This window comes from Salvelinus fontinalis, chromosome 3 (assembly GCF_029448725.1).
Source record: "Salvelinus fontinalis isolate EN_2023a chromosome 3, ASM2944872v1, whole genome shotgun sequence".
In the NCBI taxonomy this organism is placed as follows: domain Eukaryota; kingdom Metazoa; phylum Chordata; class Actinopteri; order Salmoniformes; family Salmonidae; genus Salvelinus; species Salvelinus fontinalis.
This window is the reverse complement of record NC_074667.1, coordinates 44719087-44740471: the sequence shown is the minus strand read 5'-3', so window position 1 is coordinate 44740471 and position 21385 is coordinate 44719087. Positions and strand designations below refer to the sequence as shown.

At 41.5% G+C, this 21385-nt stretch overlaps 1 protein-coding gene and 1 long non-coding RNA gene across 5 annotated transcripts in view; one reads left to right on the top strand and one right to left on the bottom strand.

Annotated features, from left to right (window-relative positions):
* Window positions 1-21385, bottom strand: part of LOC129850032 (immunoglobulin superfamily member 21-like) — a 302686-nt gene that overhangs the window by 101235 nt on the left and 180066 nt on the right. For all 4 annotated transcript variants that reach the window (XM_055916662.1, XM_055916663.1, XM_055916665.1 and 1 more), the window contains 2 exons: window positions 12947-13068; window positions 1944-2062 (listed from right to left, as the gene is read on the bottom strand). In XM_055916662.1, coding sequence (XP_055772637.1) covers window positions 1944-2062; window positions 12947-13068 — 241 coding nt within the window. The remainder of the gene's footprint in view (window positions 1-1943; window positions 2063-12946; window positions 13069-21385) is intronic.
* Window positions 5149-6462, top strand: LOC129850090 (uncharacterized). The gene is made up of 2 exons (XR_008758712.1): window positions 5149-5608; window positions 5881-6462. It is a non-coding gene; the product is annotated as an uncharacterized LOC129850090 (long non-coding RNA).

Here is a 21385-nt window from a genome sequence, read left to right as displayed (position 1 = left end):
AGACAGAGTTCAGTGTGTCAAATCGGAGGGCACGTTGTCCGTACCTCTGGCAGTCTCTATGGGGGTACCACAGGGTTCAATTCTCGGGCCGACACTTTTCTCTGTATATATCAATGATGTCGCTGCGGGTGATTCTTTGATCACCCTCTACGCAGACGTCACCATTCGGTATACTTCAGGCCCTTCCTTGGACACTGTGCTAACTAACCTCCAAACGAGCTTCAATGCCATACAACACTCCTTCCGTGGCCTTCAACTGCTCTTAAACACTAGTAAAACCAAATGCATACTTTTCAACCGTTCGCTTTCCGCACCCGCCCGCCCGACTAGCATCACCACCCTGAACGGTTCCGACCTAAAATATGTGGACAACTATAAATACCTAGGTGTCTGGCTAGACTGTAAACTCTCCTTCCAGACTCATATTTAACATCTCCAATTCAAAATCAAATCTAGAATCGACTTTCTATTTCGCAACAAAGCCTCCTTCACTCACGCCGCCAAACTTACCCTCGTAAAACTGACTATCCTACCGATCCTCGACTTCGGCGATGTCATCTACAAAATAGCTTCCAATACTCTACTCAGCAAACTAGATGCAGTCTATCACTGTGCCATCCATTTTGTTACCAAATCACCTTATACCACCAACCACTGCAACCTAGTCGGCTGGTCCTCGCTACATATTCGTCGCCAGACCCGCTGGCTCCAGGTCATCTATAAGTCTATGCTAGGTAAAGCTCCGCCTTCTCTCAGGTCACTGGTCACGATAACAACACCCATCCGTAGCACACGTTCCAGCAGGTATATCTCACTGATCATCCCCAAAGCCAACACCTCATTTGGCCACCTTTGCTTCCAGTTCTCTGCTGCTAGTGACTGGAACGAATTGCAAGAATCGCTGAAGTTGGAGACCTTTATTTCCCTCACCATCTTTAAACATCTGCTATCTGAGAAGCTAACCGATCACTGCAGCTGTACATAGTCCATCTGTAAACAGCCCACCCAATCTACCTACCTCACCCCCATACTGTTTTTATTTTATATATATATATATATATTGCACATCATCATCTGCTCATGTATCACTCCAGTGTTAATCTGCTAAATTGTAATTATTCACTCCTATGGCCTATTTATTGCCTACCTCCTCATGCCTTTTGCACACACTGTATATAGACTTTCTTATTTCTACTGTGTCATTGACTTGTTTATTGTTTACTCCATGTGTAACTCTGTGTTCTTGTCTGTGTCACACTGCTTTGCTTTATCTTGGCCAGGTCGCAGTTGCAAATGAGAACTTGTTCTCAACTAGCCTACCTGGTTAAATAAAGGTAAACATTAAAAAATAATCCTGTTAGTAGGGAACTTGGGGTTCTGTAGGGGTAGGTGAAATTGTGTTACAGTTTGATATAGTACAATCTCCCAAAAAACAGTGCCTCTGCCGACATACACTCATTATCACACTGAGACAGAGTGTCAGCCATCAAACTTGCTGAGCACACCCTATGAGAAATGTTCACTACCAGTCAGAGAAGGGGAGCTAAGGGTAATGATGATGATTATGATTATTAGCTAAAACCTGATGATGATTCTTCTTTTTCAAAACTTGACCGTTCTACATCTTTAGAACCGCATTCAGTTCTGTAGTACAACTATCCGTAGCGTGTGTCAGTAGTGCATGTCAACTGGAACCTATTTGACATTACCTCCAGCTTGTCCAACTACTCTCATGGCTGTCTGTCTGCTACCTTCACTCACAAGGAGTGCTGAGGTAGATTTCTTGTAATTTTTTGCTGCTTTAATGTATTTCCATAGAAAGGCACCAGAACATGTTACAACAGAACATGTTGATTAATGTTGCAGAACGTCAGAGTAGAACAGAGCTAGACATTTTTGCATATTCACAGTCACGGGCTGACTACAGAGTTTAAATTACTTACACATAACGGTGAGAAAGACATTTCCCGATGCCAAGACCACCTTTTCTCTTGTTGCTCGGTCATAGATGCCCACGTGGCACTCATAAGGCCCATTGTCCGAGATCCGTACCTCCGGGAGCCTGCAGAGATATGACAGACAAAAACGTAATTAAAAACACACACAATAATAAAAACAGTTACACTACCGGTCAAAAGTTTTAGAACACCTACTCATTCAAAGCATTAAAACAGCCAAGTGCAGTCGCAAAAATCATCAAGCGCTACAATGAAACTGGCTCTCATGAGGACCGCCAAAGGAAATGGAAGACCCAGAGTCACCTCTGCTGCAGAGAATAAGTTCATTAGAGTTACCAGCCTCAGAAATTACAGCCAAAATAAATGCTTCACATAGTGCAAGTAACAGACACATCTCAACATCAACTGTTCAGATGAGACTGCGTGAACCAGGCTTTCATGGTCGAATTGCTGCAAACAAACCACTACTAAAGGACACCAATAAGAAGAAGGGACTTGCTTGTGCCAAGAAACACGAGCAAAGGACATTAGACAGGTGGAAATTTGTCCTTTGGTCTGAGATTTGTGATTCCAACCGCTGTGTCTTTGTGAGTCTTTGGGTGAACGGATGATCTCCGCATGTGTATTTCCCACTATAAACCATGGAGGAGGAGGTGTTATGGTGTGGGGGTGCTTCGCTGGTGACACTGTCTGTGATTTATTTAGAATTCAAGGCACACTTAACCATAATGGCTACCACAGCATTCTGCAGTGATAAGCCATCCCATCTGGTTAGGGCTTAGTGGGACTATCATTTGTTTTTAAACGGGACAATGACCCAACACACCTCCAGGCTGTGTAAGGACTATTTTACCAAGAAAGAGAGTGATGGAGTGCTGCATCAGATGACCTGGCTTCCACAATCATCCGACCTCAACCAAATTGAGATGGTTTGCGATGAGTCGGCCCGCAGAATGAAGGAAAAATCAACCAACATGTGCTCAGCATATGTGGGAACTCCTTCAAGACTGTTGGAAAAGCATTCCAGATGAAGCTGGTTGAGAGAATGCCAAGAGTGTGCAAAGCTGTCATCAAGGCAAAGGGTAGCTACTTTGAAGAATCTCAAATATAAAATATTATTTTGATTTGTTTAACACTTTTTTGGTTACTACTTGATTGCATATGTGTTATTTTAAAGTGTTGAAGTCTTCACTATTATTCTACAATGTAGAAAATTGTAAAAATAAAGAAAAACCCTTGAATGAGAACTTTTGACCGGTAGTGTACATCGATTTTTTTTTCATAATACATTATTTTCTCAGACAGGAAATAGTTTGGACATTTTGAAGTGGAAATCAATATTGAAGTGGAATTCAGTTAATTCATTCCACTTACAAATTGCATGACTGTCCTTCATAGTGTTCCTGCTTTTGTCCCTAATGAATGATGTCGAAAGGAGGTGAACAACAGACATCCACATGTCAGAATACAACATTTTTGTTCTCTTGTTGAAATTCAGGAAGCAATAATTTGACCAAAACATAATTCTTTTTCACGAGCAACACCTCCATGAAGGACAGAAAATTATTCAGGCAGCCAGCAGATTACCAGGAAACGGCCATTTTTGAAAGGCCTGCGAGCTCAATCTGTATTCTGTTTCCGCCTAATGTGTCAACAGCGATAATCAAAGTGAGACACCACCAGTCGCATTTAGGCCCTGTGATTTATTTCCACAAAACGGGAACAATTGTCCTTGCCGCCCGGCTGTTTCAGAGGGAGACCTCTGTTGGAACAGCGGCAGGGCACTCGGAGCACCGTATCTCTGATGAGTTCAGCAGTGGTGTGTGTGTGTGTAAGGGGGTGGGGGGTAAAATTAGATAATTCTGTTGGAGAACAGTCAACCCTTGGTGGGGCCACCCTTCCCACCCCCAGCCTGTATAGAGCACACGTCCACAATCACTATGGTGAGGCCCCATGGGTCAATGGTTGCTGATGCTGACTGATAGAGACTCAGTGGCAGTCACATTCTACCATAAACTATGCATTTCTAATCCTATATCTAATCTCTTACATGACATGGCTGTTTTAATGCTGAATTCAACAATGGCCTCCAGCTTCAAAACACTTAACCAACATGATAGTCACACAATGTTTGACTGACAGCAAGCTCATTTATATTGAATGGGGGCAAAATGGGAGTCCACTGTGCATCTCACACACATTGCTCTCATTCAGCCACTCATTTTTCCCAGCATGTCAAATCACATCTATCAATCTAATTGATTTATAAAGCCCTTTTTACATCAGCCGATGTCACAAAGTGCTCTGGATCCTGACCAGATGTCCCTTCCATTGGAATTTGTTTCACAAATTAATCCTGATATAATAACAATGTTGACTACAAAAAAATGCTTTTTCCTTTTGGAGTAGCATGCAGTTTCACCCACTAATTCTAGTTGCGAGGGCACTTTGACAAACTGTGATTATGACGATTTGATGAGAGCCCTGGCACCAGTGGTACCTATGTTGGCATTATCCTGGCATCCCTCTTAGTGTCTTGGCTCCACTAGCTGTGCCAACCAACTGCCATGTGACTCCAGTCCAGCACATCTCTTCTCTTTGTCTTTCTCTCTCGTTCTTTATCTCTCTCTCTCTCTGTCTCTCTCTTTTTTCCGTCTGTCTGTCTCTCTCTCTTTTCCATCTGACTGTCTGTCTGTCTCTCTTTTCCATCTGTCTGTCTTTTCCGTCTGTCTGTCTCTCTGTTCCATCTGTCTGTTTGTCTGTCTCTCGGTTCCATTTGGCTCTCTTTTCCATCTGTCTGTCTCTCTTTTCAGTCTTTTTGTCTGTCTGTCTGTCTCTTTGTTTGTCTGTCTGTCTCTCTCAAACACCACTGATGCTGCATTATGGGTACAGTGTTTTTTAAAAGTATTTCCCGAATTCCTCCACCCTGCCATGGCTCATTAATCAGCAACTAATAAAAAGCTGATTAACACTAAACCACACCAAGGTGAGGGGCTGCAATACAATCTCTCTCTCTGTGTGTGTGTGTGTGTGTGTGTGAGAATGTTTGTCCTTAGTCCCTGAAACTCCAAGAAATAGTTTACCTTGAAACTTAGAAGTTCAGGGAATCAAAAGTGTCCTTAGTCACACATTTTTGTCATTAGAAATAGTATCATTAAGTGACTCAGCACAAAAAAATGACTCCCTCTCACAGTACAGTCAAAACAACATACTACATACTGTTCACAATATAGAAACACCCATGTACACACACACACACACCAGGATAGGATCGATGGCAATGAGGCCACTCAGAAGAGCAGCAAAAACAGCAGAGAAAGGGAGAGGGAGAGAGAGAGAGAGAGAGATCAATCCTCCCTGGGGAGTAATGACTATTCTGTTTAACTCTGTGTTTTCTTCTTGCAGCCCTTCCTGTGCTGTCCATGCCTGGAAGCTGTGCTGTGTTACAGGGACCGGGAGGGAGAGAGAGAGTCGTCCTGACAGAACACTGCACAGAGTGGTCCCTGTTAGCTCAGCCAGACAATCTCTGCAGCAAATCAGCTAACGTGGTGTCAGGAACTGGGCTTCTGCTTCGCTGTGCTCTTCTTAGCCTTAAGTGCAGGAGCCTTGTATCCCTGCATTAAGGCTGGCTAGGGGGAGGATTGTCTGATGTAAGTATATGAGAAACAGGGACTGTTAGCCTAGAGGACAAAGATATGAAGAGACTAGAAAGGTGTGTAAGGCAGTAAGGCAGAGGCACACTGTGTCTCCTCTAGTGTTTCCTCTGGAGAGGAAAGTCCTATTTTAAACACAATGCCATTGATGTGAATACTGTGATTCTCTGTGCTGGGAGAGGGGGATGGCTTTGTAGGCCACTATGTGTATGCTGGTCTGTCCCAAGTCTGTGTTTACACACAAAGCTGTATATTGTTGTTGTCCATAGGCCTGGATAGTTGTCTGGAGCCTAACCCACACAAGAACAGAGGAATATTCTGAGAAGACAGCTCTTAGACAAGATGGTGCAAGGCATGGAAAGATAGGTGAAACAGCGGCAAAGGGTCACAGAGAAGCCTCACAACACTGATTTATTTTCCTGAAGCCTGTTGAAGAATGACAGCGGGACTTGCCCTTCGAATTTAGGAATTGGGAAAAGGTTGTACGTGTCACTCCCTGACTTTAGTTATATTTGTTTTCTTAATTTTTTGGTTAGGTCAGGATGTGACAAGGGTGGTTTGTTTAGTTTTTTAATTTGTCTAGGGTTTTTTTACTTTTTTGTCTAGCTATGGGGATTTGGTATGGTCTTGGGGATTGTAGGTTTATGGTGGTCTGAATTGGTTCCCAATCAGAGACAGCTGTTTCTCGTTGTCTCTGATTGGGGAGCCTATTTAGGTTGCCATTTTCCATGTTGGTTTTGTGGGTAGTTGTTTTCTGTTTTGTATGAGTACATGACAGAACTGTTGCGTTTTGTTCCACTTTTGTTTTTTTGTTTCAGTGTTCAGGTTTTAATAAACATCATGAACACGTACGACGCTGCGCTTTGGTCTACTCCTTCTTCCTCAGACGATCATCGTTACAGTATGTCTAACATTGTGACTCCTATTAATATTCACACTGATGGAATACATTTTTAAACACCTTCAACAACTTATTTTCACTCAGTAGTATGGAGGAAAAAGGAAACCGCACACTGCTCTTGATAGGATCACCGATGTTTAATAAGCTTACGTATCGGCCTCATGGCCTTCGTAAGAGCTTTTGTGATTTTTTTAAATTTGCACCCTTATGTAGACCTGGCCCCACCCACATCCGTTCTACACATCGAAGGGGGTTGGAGGCAAAGGAAAAACAAATAAGTGCTACCAAATATAACAATATGCATTTCATAAATATTACAAGTGTATAAATAAGGCGTATTGAACACGTCTGTAAAACCTCAATGAGGACATAGGAAGTTTTCATTAGTCATTGGGTACATCGTACGAAAGACGTCAGAATAATCTACAATAGACACATATTTCATGTTCAAATTCACAACATCACATACATAGGCATTTCATCATTAAGTCCTTAGTATGTATGGGAAAGTCACATGGAGGGTTGCAAAGCTACTGGTAATTTACCAAAATTGCCAAAATATTCTGTAATGTTCTAATTAACAGGTAATCTATCGCAATTGAGGTAATATTGGTAATTTATACTTGAATAACTTGCACATGTGTAAGTAAATATGCACATTTACACACAAACTCTATATGTATGTTGTAATATGATGTTACAGGAGTGTCATCGGAAGAATTCTGAGAAGGTTAGTGAAAAAATTTATATATTTTGGCGATGATAACGATATCGCTCTCTTTGGCTTGGATCAATGGTCGGGTAACGTTTGCATATGTGGTATGCTAATATAACGATTTATTGTGTTTTCGCTGTAAAACACTTAGAACATCTGAAATATTGTCTGAATTCACAAGATATGTGTCTTTCCATTGCTGTGAGTTGGGTATTTTTAAGAAATGTTTTATGATTAGTAATTAGGTAATACACGTTGCTCTGTGTATTTATTCTAGTCGAGTTGTGATGGTGGGTGCAATTGTAAACTATAATTTATACCTGAAATATGCACATTTTTCTAACAAAACCTATCCTATACAATAAATATGTTATCAGACTGTCATCTGATGAGTTTTTTTCTTGGTTAGTGGCTATCAATATCTTTATTTGGCCGAATTGGTGATAGCTACTGTTGGAGAGAAAAAATGGTGGACAAAGAAAAATGGTGTCTTTTGCTAACGTGGTTAGCTAATAGATTTACATATTGTGTCTTCCCTGTAAAACATTTTAAAAATCAGAAATGGTGGTTAGATTCACAAGAAGTGTATCTTTCATCTGGTGTCTTGGACTTGTGATTTAATGATATTTAGAAGCTACAATTTACTTGTGACGCTATGCTAGCTATGCTAGTCAGTAGGGGGGTGGTGGGGGGTGCTCCCGGATCCGGGTTTCTGAGGCAGTAAAAGTTAACAAGAAGTTAAGCTTTATTTTGATGTATTACACTTGTGATTTTATAAAAGTTAAATATTTATAATTCTGTAGTTTGAATTTCGCGCTCTGCAATTTCACTGGATGTTGTCGAGGTGTCCCGCTAGCGCCACGCCTTTCCCAAAGAGGTTTTAAAACTCGTTTTTTAACTACTCCACAAATTTCTTGTTAACAAACTATAGTTTTGGCAAGTCGGTTAGGACATCTACCTTGTGCATGACACAAGTAATTTTTCCAACAATTGTTTACAGACAGATTATTTCACTTATAATTCACTGTCTCACAATTCCAGTGGGTCAGAAGTTTACATGGAAATAAAAGCGGAAATAAATCACTCTCTACTATTATTCTGACATTTCACATTCTTAAAATAAAGTGGTGATCCTAACTGACCTAAGACATTTACTTTTTACTAGGATTAAATGTCAGGAATTGTGAACAACCGAGTTTAAATGTATTTGGCTAAGGTGTAAACTTCCAACTTCAACTGTATTTCCGTTGTGATAATGCCAACACAGAGGGACAGAAATAATTTGATTTGATACAAATTTTGATTTGATAAATTACCTACACCTGTGATTATCTGAAGTACCCAAAAAGCCACCAGATGTCATCTGATAACATTTCATATATTCCTTGACAATTACCAGAATTCTGGTAATTTACTGGTAAACTCAGTTTACAGTAGTATACCGTTTCTTTGCAACCCTAATCTGACTTTGACATGGAAGTGGTAATATTTCTACTTGAAGCAATCTCACACAGGAGGACATTGAGGCTACAGCTACAGTGCGTTAGCGAAGTATTCAGACCCGTTGACTTTTTCCATACTTTGTTACGTTACAGCCTTATTCTTAAATGGATAAAAAAAAAAAATCCTCATCAATCCACACACAATACCCCATAATGACAAAGCAAAAACAAGTATTTTGAAATGTTTGCAAATGTATTAAAAAACAAAAACAGATAGCTTATTTACATTAGTATTCAAGCCCTTTGCTATAAGGCTCGAAATGAGCTCAGGTGCATCCTGTTTCCATTGATACATTTTTAGATTTTTCTACAACTAGATTGGAGTCCACCTGTGGTAAATTCAATTGATTGGTTATGATTTTGAAAGGTACACAACTGTCTATATAAGGTCCCATAGTTGCATGTCAGAGCAAACACCAAGCCATGAGGTCGAAGGAATTGTCCGTAGAGCTCCGAGACAGGGTTGTGTAGAGGCACAGATCTGGGGAAGGTTACCAGAACATTTCTGCAGCATTGAAGGTCCCCAAGAACACAGTGGCCTCCATCACTCTTAAATGGAAGAAGATTGGAACCACCAAGACTCTTCCTAGAGCTGGCTGCCCAGCCAAACTGAGCAATCAGGGGAGAAGGTCATTGGTCAGGGAGGTGACCAAGAACCCAATGGTCACACTGACAAAGCTCCAGAGATCCTCTGTGGAGATGGGAGCACCTTCCAGAAGGACAACCATCTTTGCAGCAATCCACCAATCAGGCCTTTATGGTAGAGTGGCCAGATAGAAGCCACTCCTCAGTAAAAGGCACATGACAGCCCACTTGGAGTTTGCCAAAAGGTACCTTAAGGACTCTCAAACCATGAGAAACAAGATTCTCTGGTCTGATGAAACCAACTTGAAACCTTTAGCCTGAATGCCAAGTGTCATGTCTGGAGGAAACCAGGCACCATCCCTGTAGTGAAGCATAGTGGTGGCGGCATCATGCTGTGGGGATGTTTATTAGCAGGAGGGGCTGGGAAAGTCAGGATCAAGGGAAAGATGAACGGAGCAAAGTACAGAAAGCTCTGATGAAAACCTGCTCCAGTTAGCTCAGGACCTCATTCTGGGGCGAAGGTTCACCTTCCAACAAGATAATGACCCTAAACACACAGCCAATACAAAGCAAGAGTGGCTTTGGGACAAGTCTTTGAATGTCCTTGAGTGGCCCATCCAGAGCCCGGACTTGAACCCGATCGAACATCTCTGGAGAGACCTTGAAATAGCTGTGTAGCGATGCTCCCCATGCAACCTGACAGAGGATCTGCAGAGAAGATTTGGAGAAACTCCACAAATACAGGTGTGCCAAGCTTGTAGCATCATACCCAAGAGGACTTAAGGCTGTAATCGCTGCCAAAGATACTTCAACAAAGTACTGAGTAAAGGATCTGAATACTTATGTCAAAGTGATACTTCAGATTTTCTTTTTTTATATTTATAAAGTTGTAAATGTCTAAAAACCTTGTTTCTGCTTTGTTTTCATGGGATATTGTGTGTAGATTGATGAGGGTAAAAATGTATTTAATCCATTTTAGAATAATGCTATAAAGTAACAAAATGTGGAAAAGGTCAAGGGGTCTGAATACTTGCCGAATGTACTGTATATGAAGAGCACTTTGACTGGTTTTTCATTGTTCAAAGCTTGTATCTATAACCATGACAGTGTTACATAAACTGTCAAATGCTGTGCAGATGAAGAGACAATGCTTGAATTTGGTATTTTGAATGTAGCTTAATTTTTTTATTTATATAGTAATTGCCATTCATCTTACATTTACATTAACATTTTAGTCATTTAGCAGACACTCTTATCCAGAGAGATTTAAAGGATTAGGGTTAATCTTAGGGTTAATGTTCTCCCATCTTTTTTGTTTTTCATCAAAAGGCCGTCAGGTAAGGATGAGTTATGGCCTGTATCACTGTCATTTGTCAAACAGCGATCTGTCTACTTCTGAGCCCAGGGGCAGTTGATAAAAATAAAAAAGACAGAAAAAAATCACCTCCCTTTCTATTTGCAAATCTACCTCGGTAATATTGACACTACAAGCACAGCATATTCCTGATATTTAACAACGTCTTCAGAAAAAATGACAGGGCATTCAATGAGAATCTAGGGCTTTCTTGTCACGTTCTGACCTTAGTTCCTTTTTTATGTCTTTATTTAAGTTTGGTCAGAGCGTGAGTTGGGGTGGGCATTCTATGTTGTTTTTCTATGTCTTGTTCTATTTCTATGTGTTTGGCCTAGTATGGTTCTCAATCAGAGGCAGGTGTCAGTCATTGTCTCTGATTGGGAGACATATTTAGGTAGCCTGTTTTCCTTTGTGTTTTGTGGGTGGTTGTTTCCTGTGTCTGTACCATACGGGACTGTTTCGATTTTCGTTTGTTCATTCACGTTGTTATTTTGTATTTTTGTAGTGTTTAGTTTTATATATTAAAATGGACACATACCACGCTGCGTATTGGTCCGATCCTTGCTACTCCTCAGACGAAGAGGACGAGAACCGTTACATTTCTGTGAAATTCACAATATTATAGCTTTCATTTGTGGTCACATGCCAGGGCTTTGTAGAGAACATTTACCCCTCTCAGGTGGATATGTGAGATTATGTGAAATATCAGAGCTCTGCATCCCTCTCTGCTGTTGAACTCTGTGTTCTGCCATGGAGGAAGGCATGGGATACATCAGGGAGGATTCATATTCCGCCTGACTGGTCTTGGGTGACTATGGATGTAGCCTTTTTACCTCTCTGCTTGACTAACGCCGGCTAAGCACTCTGCCAGACAGACAGGTCAGAGCAGGTACTGTCCAACTGTTCCTCATGCTGGGACTGTCGATTCAAATCCTAATGAGTGAGTTTCTGTGTGTGTGTGTGTGTGCACACTTGTCCTTGTTTGAGTACATGTGTAAAATAGTCCATTCCAATGATGACTACCCCCCTGAAGGTACTGTTGGATTGTCTGAGCACATCATACTCAGTCGGGAAATGCTCAGTAGCTCAGAAATAAAAGATACATATGAGAGAGGTTGGGAATGGTGGAGAGAGAAAAGGGAGGGGCGGAGAGAAGAGGGAGTGGGGAGAGGGAGGGTGGGTTGGGGGAGAGAGAAGAGAAGAGGTGGGAGAGAAGAGGGAATGGGGGATAGAGAAGAGGGGGGGAAGTGGGAGAAGAGGGAGGGGAGAGATAAGAGGTACTAGAATGATGCAGTGTGTTGGCTTAATGGCTTCTATTACTCCTCTATACAAAGTATGAGTGCCAATATGAGAGAGGGATGGAGGAAGGCAATGAAAGCAAGAGGAGAGAATGCATGGGAGAAGGAGAGGGAGATGGGTGGGGGAGAGGGAGGTAGGTGGTTGAGGGAGAGGGAGGGAGATGGTTGGGGTGGAGAGGGAGGACGAGAGGGAGGGAGGGAGATGGTTGGGGAGAGGGAGGGAGATGGTTGGGGTGGAGGGAGATGGTTGGGGGAGAGGGAGGGGGAGAGGGGTGCAGATGCCAGCCGTATTGTTAAGGCTTGGGGTAAAGGAAGACAGTACCCAGGACTCCTCAGACATGTCATCTACCCAACCAGAGCCAGATGATTCCTCTCGCTCCATCCCTCTCTAGCACTCTGCAAAACTTGCTGATGCATAAACAGAAGGGCTCTATATTCTGGGATCGGGTAGGGTGTGTATGTACGTGTGTTTGATGGGAAGGAGGGTGGCGAAGGAGGTATGGAGCACAGCCCTGCATGCAGTAGTGCTGCCCCAAGCTGTGCCTAAGGTGAACCACACTACCTGGAAAATAAAGGCGAACCACACTACCTGGAAAATAAGCAGCTCTGTGGTGGGAATATTGATTGACCTGGCCAGCTGTTTAGACAGAGCTCAACAATGAAATCTACGTCCTGAGCAGCAGAGTGGCGGAGTAGTGTCTCAACACCTCTCGTCCCCTCCCTCCTTCTCCCTGCCAAGACGATGATGGTGTTGACCCTCCATCGGGGTCATCACATCCAGTCCCAGTATCATCCGCAACAGATGGTAGGAAGGAACTAGCAAAACCTCTGCTTACTAATTCCTAGCAACATGGGGAGTTTCTTGGGATATACTGTAGGTTATATAGGCTTATAGTGTACAATGTAGCAGGGCAACAAACTAAATGGGAGAAGATTACATTTAAACATTCATTGTAGAAATGATTGGTTGTGATGCTTACCGGACCGTAGATTGGTACACAAGGTCTTCTCGTTTGCGGTAGTCCTCCATATGAGAGTAATTGGTATTAAACATAGCATCGTAGGTGAAAATTTTCTGCTTAATGGTGCCCCCGTCTGTGACCTGTCAAGCAAAAAGAGAAAGCATTAATAAAATATGGTCTATAATACATGGGACGGATATTTCTATACCTGTGAAAGGTACGTTGGTACCATAAGCTGTGTTCTGCACCAGCCAGAACACAGCTTGCAAGAGGCAAATTCAGTACCCTTACAAAAATGTACCATGATACTACTATGGTACTTTCATTCATACCATTATACCATGGTATAGTCTGAATCATGGAAATGTACCATGGTTTAAGCCTTGGTACTACCATGGCACTGCCATTGTACCTAAATATTACCATGGTATTGCATAATTTATACCATGGTATAGATCTGAATCATGGAAATGTACCATGATTTTAGCTTTGAATTATGATGGTACTCTCATGCAGCTAAATAATACCATGGTATTGCCAAATATTTAACATGGTAAGATGTGGATATGGAAATACCATGGTTTTAACCTGCATTATACATTCTACCACGGTAATGGATAAATATGATAAATGGTAACAAAAAATATCATATGGTACCATCTTTATTAATTGTGCGTTACCATGGTAGACACTCTTATGCATTAATACATTAAATAAATAAATGCCCCAAGGTCAAAAGAGATTGGTTGATATTATATTGATGAATTTATATAGCAGTATGGGCAAGTTTCTGATGAAGTCAGACTACTATTATTGGTCCTAGTTTGTCTGTAACATCAAAGAACAAGGGAAATAATTGCTGTGAAAAAGGGATAATACTTTCTGTATAAATAGTACCGTTTTTTGCTCATGGTTGGTTTTCCTGGGTTGCCAACCTGAAATGTGGGAGAATGTGAGATATATATATATGGTAGCCTAATTTTGGGAATTTTGCAATTATTTACTGTAGTTATAGTCAAGGGGTGTTGTGCTTGTTTCGGGCCAGCAGAGGGAGCCGCTCGCTCTAGTGGTTGCTTCACACTCTTATCACTCTACAGTGGCTCTCACGCTACACTGCCTAGCCAGTGAGTCAGTTGAATGAGAGAGCCAAGCCAACTGAAAAATTAAGAGAAAAGTGCCAGATAAACAAAATATTTTAAACGTTATCATCACAGTGAGCGAGTTATAAAGCATAACATATTAAACACCAAGTTAAGCGGAGTGTAATGATATAATTGTTATTTTTGATGATGTTTTGATAGTTTCATTAATATTTAAAATTTGTTAGCATAGAAGCTAACGTTGGCTAAAGTTAGATCCAGTCAAGCTAGCCTGTCGTCATGGTGACAGGATCAACACACGTTCACACAGAGTGTAAACAAAGGGAAACATTGGGTGTGTTCGTAAATTCAATCTGGAGTACCAGACTGCGCTCAGAGTGCACTCTGGGTTAGGGTTTATCCGAGCTGGCCTCACAACGGCAGTCAAGCACCCAAGCTAACTGGCTAATGTTGGCTAGCTTGCTAGCTACTTCAAGACACAAATGAGAGAACACCTCACTCTGACCATTTTACTTGCCCTAGCAGAGCTGGTTAGGCTGTTTTTATGTTATCCAGAGCGTTGGTGACTGTAACTGCTGCTGGCAACAATTGAATTAGCCTTTTCTGTTGACGTTTACTGACACCGGCCATATTCAATGGGTATTGAGCGTTCGTAAATTTGTCAATTATTCTGCGCTTTGGCACACTCAGACGAGAGGTCTCTGAAATGGGAGTAGATAGCCAGAGTGAATTTACAAACGCACCCATTGTAACTTGCTGTTTTAAGGGATATGTTGATAATTACATGATGAAAATGTACCTATGCGATAAGATGCTAATTAATACCTTTTTATAAATGTTTTTTGTTTGTGAATATTTAGAATTTTATAAGAGTAGCCAAGTCAGATGAATGAGTGAGAGACAACTAAAAACTATTGAAGAGAGAAGCACCAGATGAAGATTTAAAATAGTTAGTTTATATGGTGCTTCTCTCTTCAATACAGTTTTTAGGGGATGGTGGGAGGAATTAAGCCTTGAAGATTTAAAATAGTTAGTTTAAGGTTTCAGAATCCCTTCATTCTTCTCACCATACCCTATCCATGTCCCAAGGTGAGGGTACACCACATGACTAGACCATGTGTGTGGTTGTTTTTCACTATTAGCTAAATGGGTTTAAGAGGGTACTAGGCCTATGCTTTGCCATTGCAGAGCGAATAGTCAATGTTGCATTATGTGAGTACCATAAATGAATAATTTTTGGTCACTTTACCTGAAAAACGGTGGGATACAGACCATAATAACACATTGTAAACAACTACCATGCTTTCCTGTTTCATCACGACATGCTGCTAGTACAAAACCATGGTATTTCTTTCATTGTACTATCATGGTTCATTTTTGTACAATGAAAAAAAAAACTTTTTTTTTTGGTCACTACCATAGCAGGATGGTAGTACAACGAAAACTACCATGCTAATACCATGGTACATTTTTGTAAGGGTACCCAGGACTTAAATTATCTAATTGAACCATTTACTGCCACGATAAGGTGTTTTTTTCTGTCTAAAAAGGGTGATAAGGAGCCTTTCAAACTAATTTTGAAAACTGCCAATGTGATGAAATCAATGTGACACTCACTTATGTAGTTTTAGGTATGTGCCCATGTATATAGCTGAGTCTTAATGAAGACTGACACTCTGCAGCGTTCTCTAGGTGTCAAGCAGTCGGAGGTAATGGCTTGTGATGAGATATTGCGGAGGTGGGGGATATATTCAAAGCACCATAGTCTCATTTTGCATCCCCTTCTCTTTTTTTGTGGGCTGCACAGTAAATGATGGAGCACCGCTCTCCTCTCTAATATTCACAGGGGAGAGGAAGTCACTTAGCATTTGAATGACTGTGATTTCTCTTCTCTTCAGCGCGACAGACAGACGTAAAGAAAAAAGGTGACAGGATTTTAATGGAGCCGCTAATGCCGTTTTGAAGGAGGACATTGTTGGTGGGTTGGGGATCTTTCTTCCCTTCGCACTGAAGATGATCTCATCCACTTCCTACAGATGTAAGATCTTAATTTTTGTCAGTTTTCTACAGCAGGAAAATAATCCTGCAGCAACAGGAAATGTGAATTATTATGTAGATTATAATTAATGGACATTTTTGTAGGGGTTGATAGATTTTGGGAAAAAGGGAAAATCAAGTCAGAAATGTGTAAACTTCAGAAGCCTTTTTAACCTCAAATAAGTTGAACATTTCCTGCATTGCAGTAAAGTTCCCCTGCAACAGTGTCACGTTCTGACCTTAGTTCCTTTTTTATGTCTTTATTTTAAGTTGGTCAGGGCGTGAGTTGGGGTGGGCATTCTATGTTGTTTTTCTATGTTTTGTTCTGTACGTTATATTTCTATGTGTTTGGCCTAGTATGGTTCTCAATCAGAGGCAGGTGTCGATCGTTGTCTCTGATTGAGAATCATACTTAGGTAGCCTGTTTTCCCACAATGGGTTGTGGGTAGTTGTTTCCTGTTTCAGTGTTTGCACCATACGGGACTGTTTCGGTTGTTTGTTCGTGTTTTGTTATTTTTGTTCTGTGTTTATTTTGATTTATTAAAAATCTATTATGGACACTTACCACGCTGCACATCCGATATTTCCTACTCCTCCTCAGACGAAGAGGACGAAAGCCGTTACAAACAGGGTGATCAAATTAAAATCCTATCTGTAATCCAATCCTCTCGGAAGTAAATAAGGCCTATGCATATTGTGATTAGTTACTGCATAATGTACACAACACTTCACGAGGGGACAGTACTGCATAATTACTTTTATTTGAGCAAACAATTCTGGTGCCCCATAAATGACTGTGGAACAACTCATATCACCTCTCTGTCTCTGAGGAAGGGCGCTAAATACCTCAGGCAGTTGCTAAGAAGTGCACAGGGATTGCTTGGTTACCAATCCACACCACTCTGGCCAACTGATGTTTCTTCTTCAAGATGAGTCTAGATTTGCCTCCCTCCCTGACAATTTCTAGAATGTGAACACATTTTGACCATTCTGATTGGTCCCATAAACCGATGGGTTGAGCCAGAGCCGGCCTACATGATGACGTTATAAACTTTGATACTCACACAAACAACTTCTAGGATGGCAGTTTCAGACTGAATGTACTGTATGTAGCAATCAATTATATTCAGGGTGTGTCGTCCGGCAAACACAGAGGTAGAAGTACTGGAACAACAAATATTGTGTTTTTTAGGATATGTATAACAGTTGTAGGTGGTATTAGTGGAATACATTTTTGCCTGCTGTAACAAAGGCGGGTGACATCACATTTTCATTGCTATGGAAGATTAATTGCAGGGAGGTGTAATCAGTGAAAGGATTCAGGACATACTGGTGAGGATAGGGACCATGACCCCCCACAGGCACAAAGTGTTTACTTGGCTTGGCCACAAACCGACTTTCCTTGAGAGACACCACTTTGCCCAAGGAATGCTTTGGCACCACACTCAAGGATCCAAGATTATTATAGCCATCTGTTCCTCTTTTAAATGTCAATTCAGGGATGTAGAGACACACCAGCGAGGTGGCATCGTTCCGAAGTTTACAGGGAGAGGCAACAGCAAAAGGTCAGGCGCTAAAAGCAAAGCCGTGTTGGAAAATGGTGCTTTCCCACCAACCTGCTCTGTGCCTGGATTGTAGTCATTGTAATGAACATTTCAGAAAAACTGTAAGAGACATTTTTCTCTGACATCACTTTACAACAAAGTATGGAATATTGTAAGTGAATGATGTTGATATGTTGAACTCAGGGGAATGTGTGTTTGAGATATAAAAGTTAAATGACAAGTTCAAATCAATGACAAGTGTGACGGCTGTACCGTGGACCGCACAGTTAAAAACCCTGCCTAGCAAATATCCTTATCCTTCTTATATCCCATAACTGTTTTGCAGAAATGCACAATTACAGTCGTAACATTACAGTTCACGTTGTAACAGACACTGGTGTCATCTAACGTCATAATTTAACTAATATCCTAATCTACAAACAGTCAAAGTTCTAGGTAAGGTCTTCTGTTTACCTCCGTGCTCCATGTCGGCAGCATGTAAGCCAGTTGTGTTCTGGAATTCCGTTGTTAAAGTATGTTTCCAGAGGAGCATTGGAAAGTTCCACAGATCTATTCATTGCAGGAAAAAACTTTTTTCCGTCACATATTGAAATAGCAAAGTACTTTTCAAACATTGATACTGTGCACTGTTAATGCTAAAATAACTTCATGTATTTAAAATAACCTGAAACGTTGTATCATGATCATGTTTATTGAAAATGAATGGTTTGCAAAACCGTCCCGGCTCCAAAAGGGGACAAAAGGTGGCTCAGTTAACTTGTGCCCCTCAGTTTTAGTTTTATGTCCCTTGATAAAAATAGCTAAAAAGTTAAAATGATTGAGTGACAGGTTGGCACAAAATCTGTATCTTCGCTGTGCTGTGAGAGCACAATGGACAGAGCGCACCGTGGTGTGTGTAGGGGACTATGGAAAGCCACTGGGGCAGTTAGGTATACTTTATATACAAAAGTATGTGGACACCCCTTGATATTAGTGGATTAGGCTATTTCAGCCACACCCATTGCTGACAGGTGTATAAAATCGAGCACACACCCATGCAATCTCCATAAACAAATATGGGCAGTAGAATGGCCTTACTGAAGAGCTCAGTGACTTTAAACGTGACACCATCATAGGATTCCACCTTTCCAACAAGTCAGTTCGTCAAATTTCTTCCCTGCTAGAGAGCTGTTCCGGTCGACTGTAAATTCTGTAGTGAAGTGGAAACATCTAGGAGCAACAACGGCTCAACACAAGCTCACAGAACGAGACTGCCGAGTTCTGAAGTGCGAGGCGCGTAAAAATATGTTTTTCTCAGTTGCAACACTCACTACTGAGTTCCAAACGGACTCTGGAAGCAACGTCAGCACAATGACTGTTCGTCGGGAGCTTCATGAAATGGGTTTCCGTGGATGAGTAGCCACACACAAGGCTAAGATCACTATGTACAATGCCAAGCGTCAGCTGGAGCGGTGTAAAGCTTGCCACCATTGGACTCTGGAGCAGTGGAAACGCGTTCTCTGGAGTGATGAATCACATTTACCAATCTGGTAGTCCAATGGACAAATCTGGTTTTGGTGGATGCCAGGAGAACACTACCTGCCCCAATGCATAGTTCCAAATGTAAAGTTTGGTCGAGGAGGAATAATGGTCTGGGGCTGTTTTTCATGCCTCGGGCTAGGTCCCTTAGTTCCGGTGAAGGGAAATCTTAACACTAGAGCATACAATGACATTCTAGACAATTCTGTGCTTCCAACTAAGTGGTAACAGTTTGGGGAAGGCCCTTTCCTGTTTCAGCATGACAATTCCCCCGTGCACAAAGCGAAGCCCATAAAGAAATGGTTTGTCGAGTTCGGTGTGGAAGAACTTGACTGGCCTGCACAAGCCCTGACCTCAACTCCATCGAACACCTCTGGGATGAATTGGAACGCCGACTGTGAGCCAGGCCTAATCGCCTAACATCAGTGCCTGACCTCACTAATGCCCTTGTGGCTGAATGGAAGCAAGTCCCTGCAGCAATGTTACAACATGTAGTGGAAAGCCTTTCCAGAAGAGTGGAGGCTGTTATAGCAGAAAAGGGGGGACCAACTCCATATCAATGCCCATGATTTTGGAATGAGATGTTCGACGAGCAGAAATCCACATACTTTTGGTCATGCAGTTTATGACTCCTTAGGGTTTCCATAAAGGAGCGGGAAAAAACGAGCTTCACTTAGTGGTCCTTCACGCAATGTCATCTGAGAATGTGGTGAATGACTTTTTTAAACATCTGGACTTTTTGACTTCAGTTCTTTTTTAAGTTGAAGCTTTAGGACAGTTTGTTCTTACAATTCAGTTTATATTTGTTTATTTTAACACACCTTTTGGTTTATCTTCTGTCATAATTTGGAATAAAACCCCTAATTATGTGTGCCTCTTGTTTCCTACTTGGTCATCCATGGTAACAAGTACCTCATTCACCACATAGAAGGTACTTTTGTTCAAACCTGAAAAACTACCATAACGTGTTTAGGCAGAAAGTGCAAAAAAAACAAAGCACTTACCAAAGCACTTATCTATTGTAGATAGATACTGTCCCTGGCGCTGAGTTATAGGACGCTCTGAAAAAGCCTGAGGTCTGTTAACTGAACATTTTCAGTCCCTCTACCTTTTCACAGTCCATCTAATCCAATAGACATTACAATTGTTCATGTCTTCCCCCTGAATGATGTGTCAAATTATGCAGATATCAGAACCAGGTTGTCTGGATCTACAAGTACTAGCGAGAAGATTGCTGCCTCAGACAGGTGGTCATGTGGCACCCTCTCTTTTTCTAGCCCTCAATGAATTCACTTCTTAATTAGGAACGACCTGGATGCACAGGCAAAATGACACCTTTCACAACGCACACACATCGGTGGACCGACCATGTTCCTAGAGAAGGGACAGCTTTGAGGAGAGAGAGAGGGAGAGAGAGAGACGGTGCCAAAGTCGTTGCGCAAGAGTGAGGGTGAAGGTAAGAGGGAGATGAGCACTCTTTGATGTTAGAAAAGCACAGTTTGGGGAGGCAACGCTTTGCTTCAGTTGCTTTGTTGAATCCAGGCTGTGCATTACAGAGGTGCAGTGGCGATTTTAGCATGTAAATCTTGGTGGGCAAATTCAAAAACGTTTTTTTAGATGCATGCCAGCAAAGACACTACACAACACTAAACAATACATTAATTGCACTATAACGGCAACAAGCGGTGCCCACAAACTGTTAGGGCCTACAGAGCTTTCTATCCAGCACAATGGAGTGAATCCTTACCACCGCTACACCTGGCTTCAGCGGAGCCTTGTCTGCCAGCAAAACAATTAATTTAGACTCGTTTAGTGCCTTTTTTAAAAACATAGCTGATATGGACTATTGCTTAAGGCATACAATATTGAAGTCCAGAGAAAATACAAACAATTTTATTTGAAGTAGTATCAGAGAGAAGTACCAAGAGGAGGAGTAGAAATAAGCCCAAGTTAGAATCAAAGGTCCATGGCTACTTTTTTCACTGCAGCGATTATCCCTTACAGCCAGCCTGTTACAGTACTCTATCCTATTATGATTGAGAACAACATCAAAAGATATCTTCAGGATTCCTCAGGTCTGATTAGCTGCCACTGTTGCTTTGAATATTTTTTCTTGAATGAAACGCTCTTCAGGGACTCACTGGGAAGCATGAATGAGATTTAAGGAGGAGTTGTGTAAGACATCTGTGATTGTAATTTCAGCAGTTCTCAATTAAAAGTTGCATGTTGTAATCTAG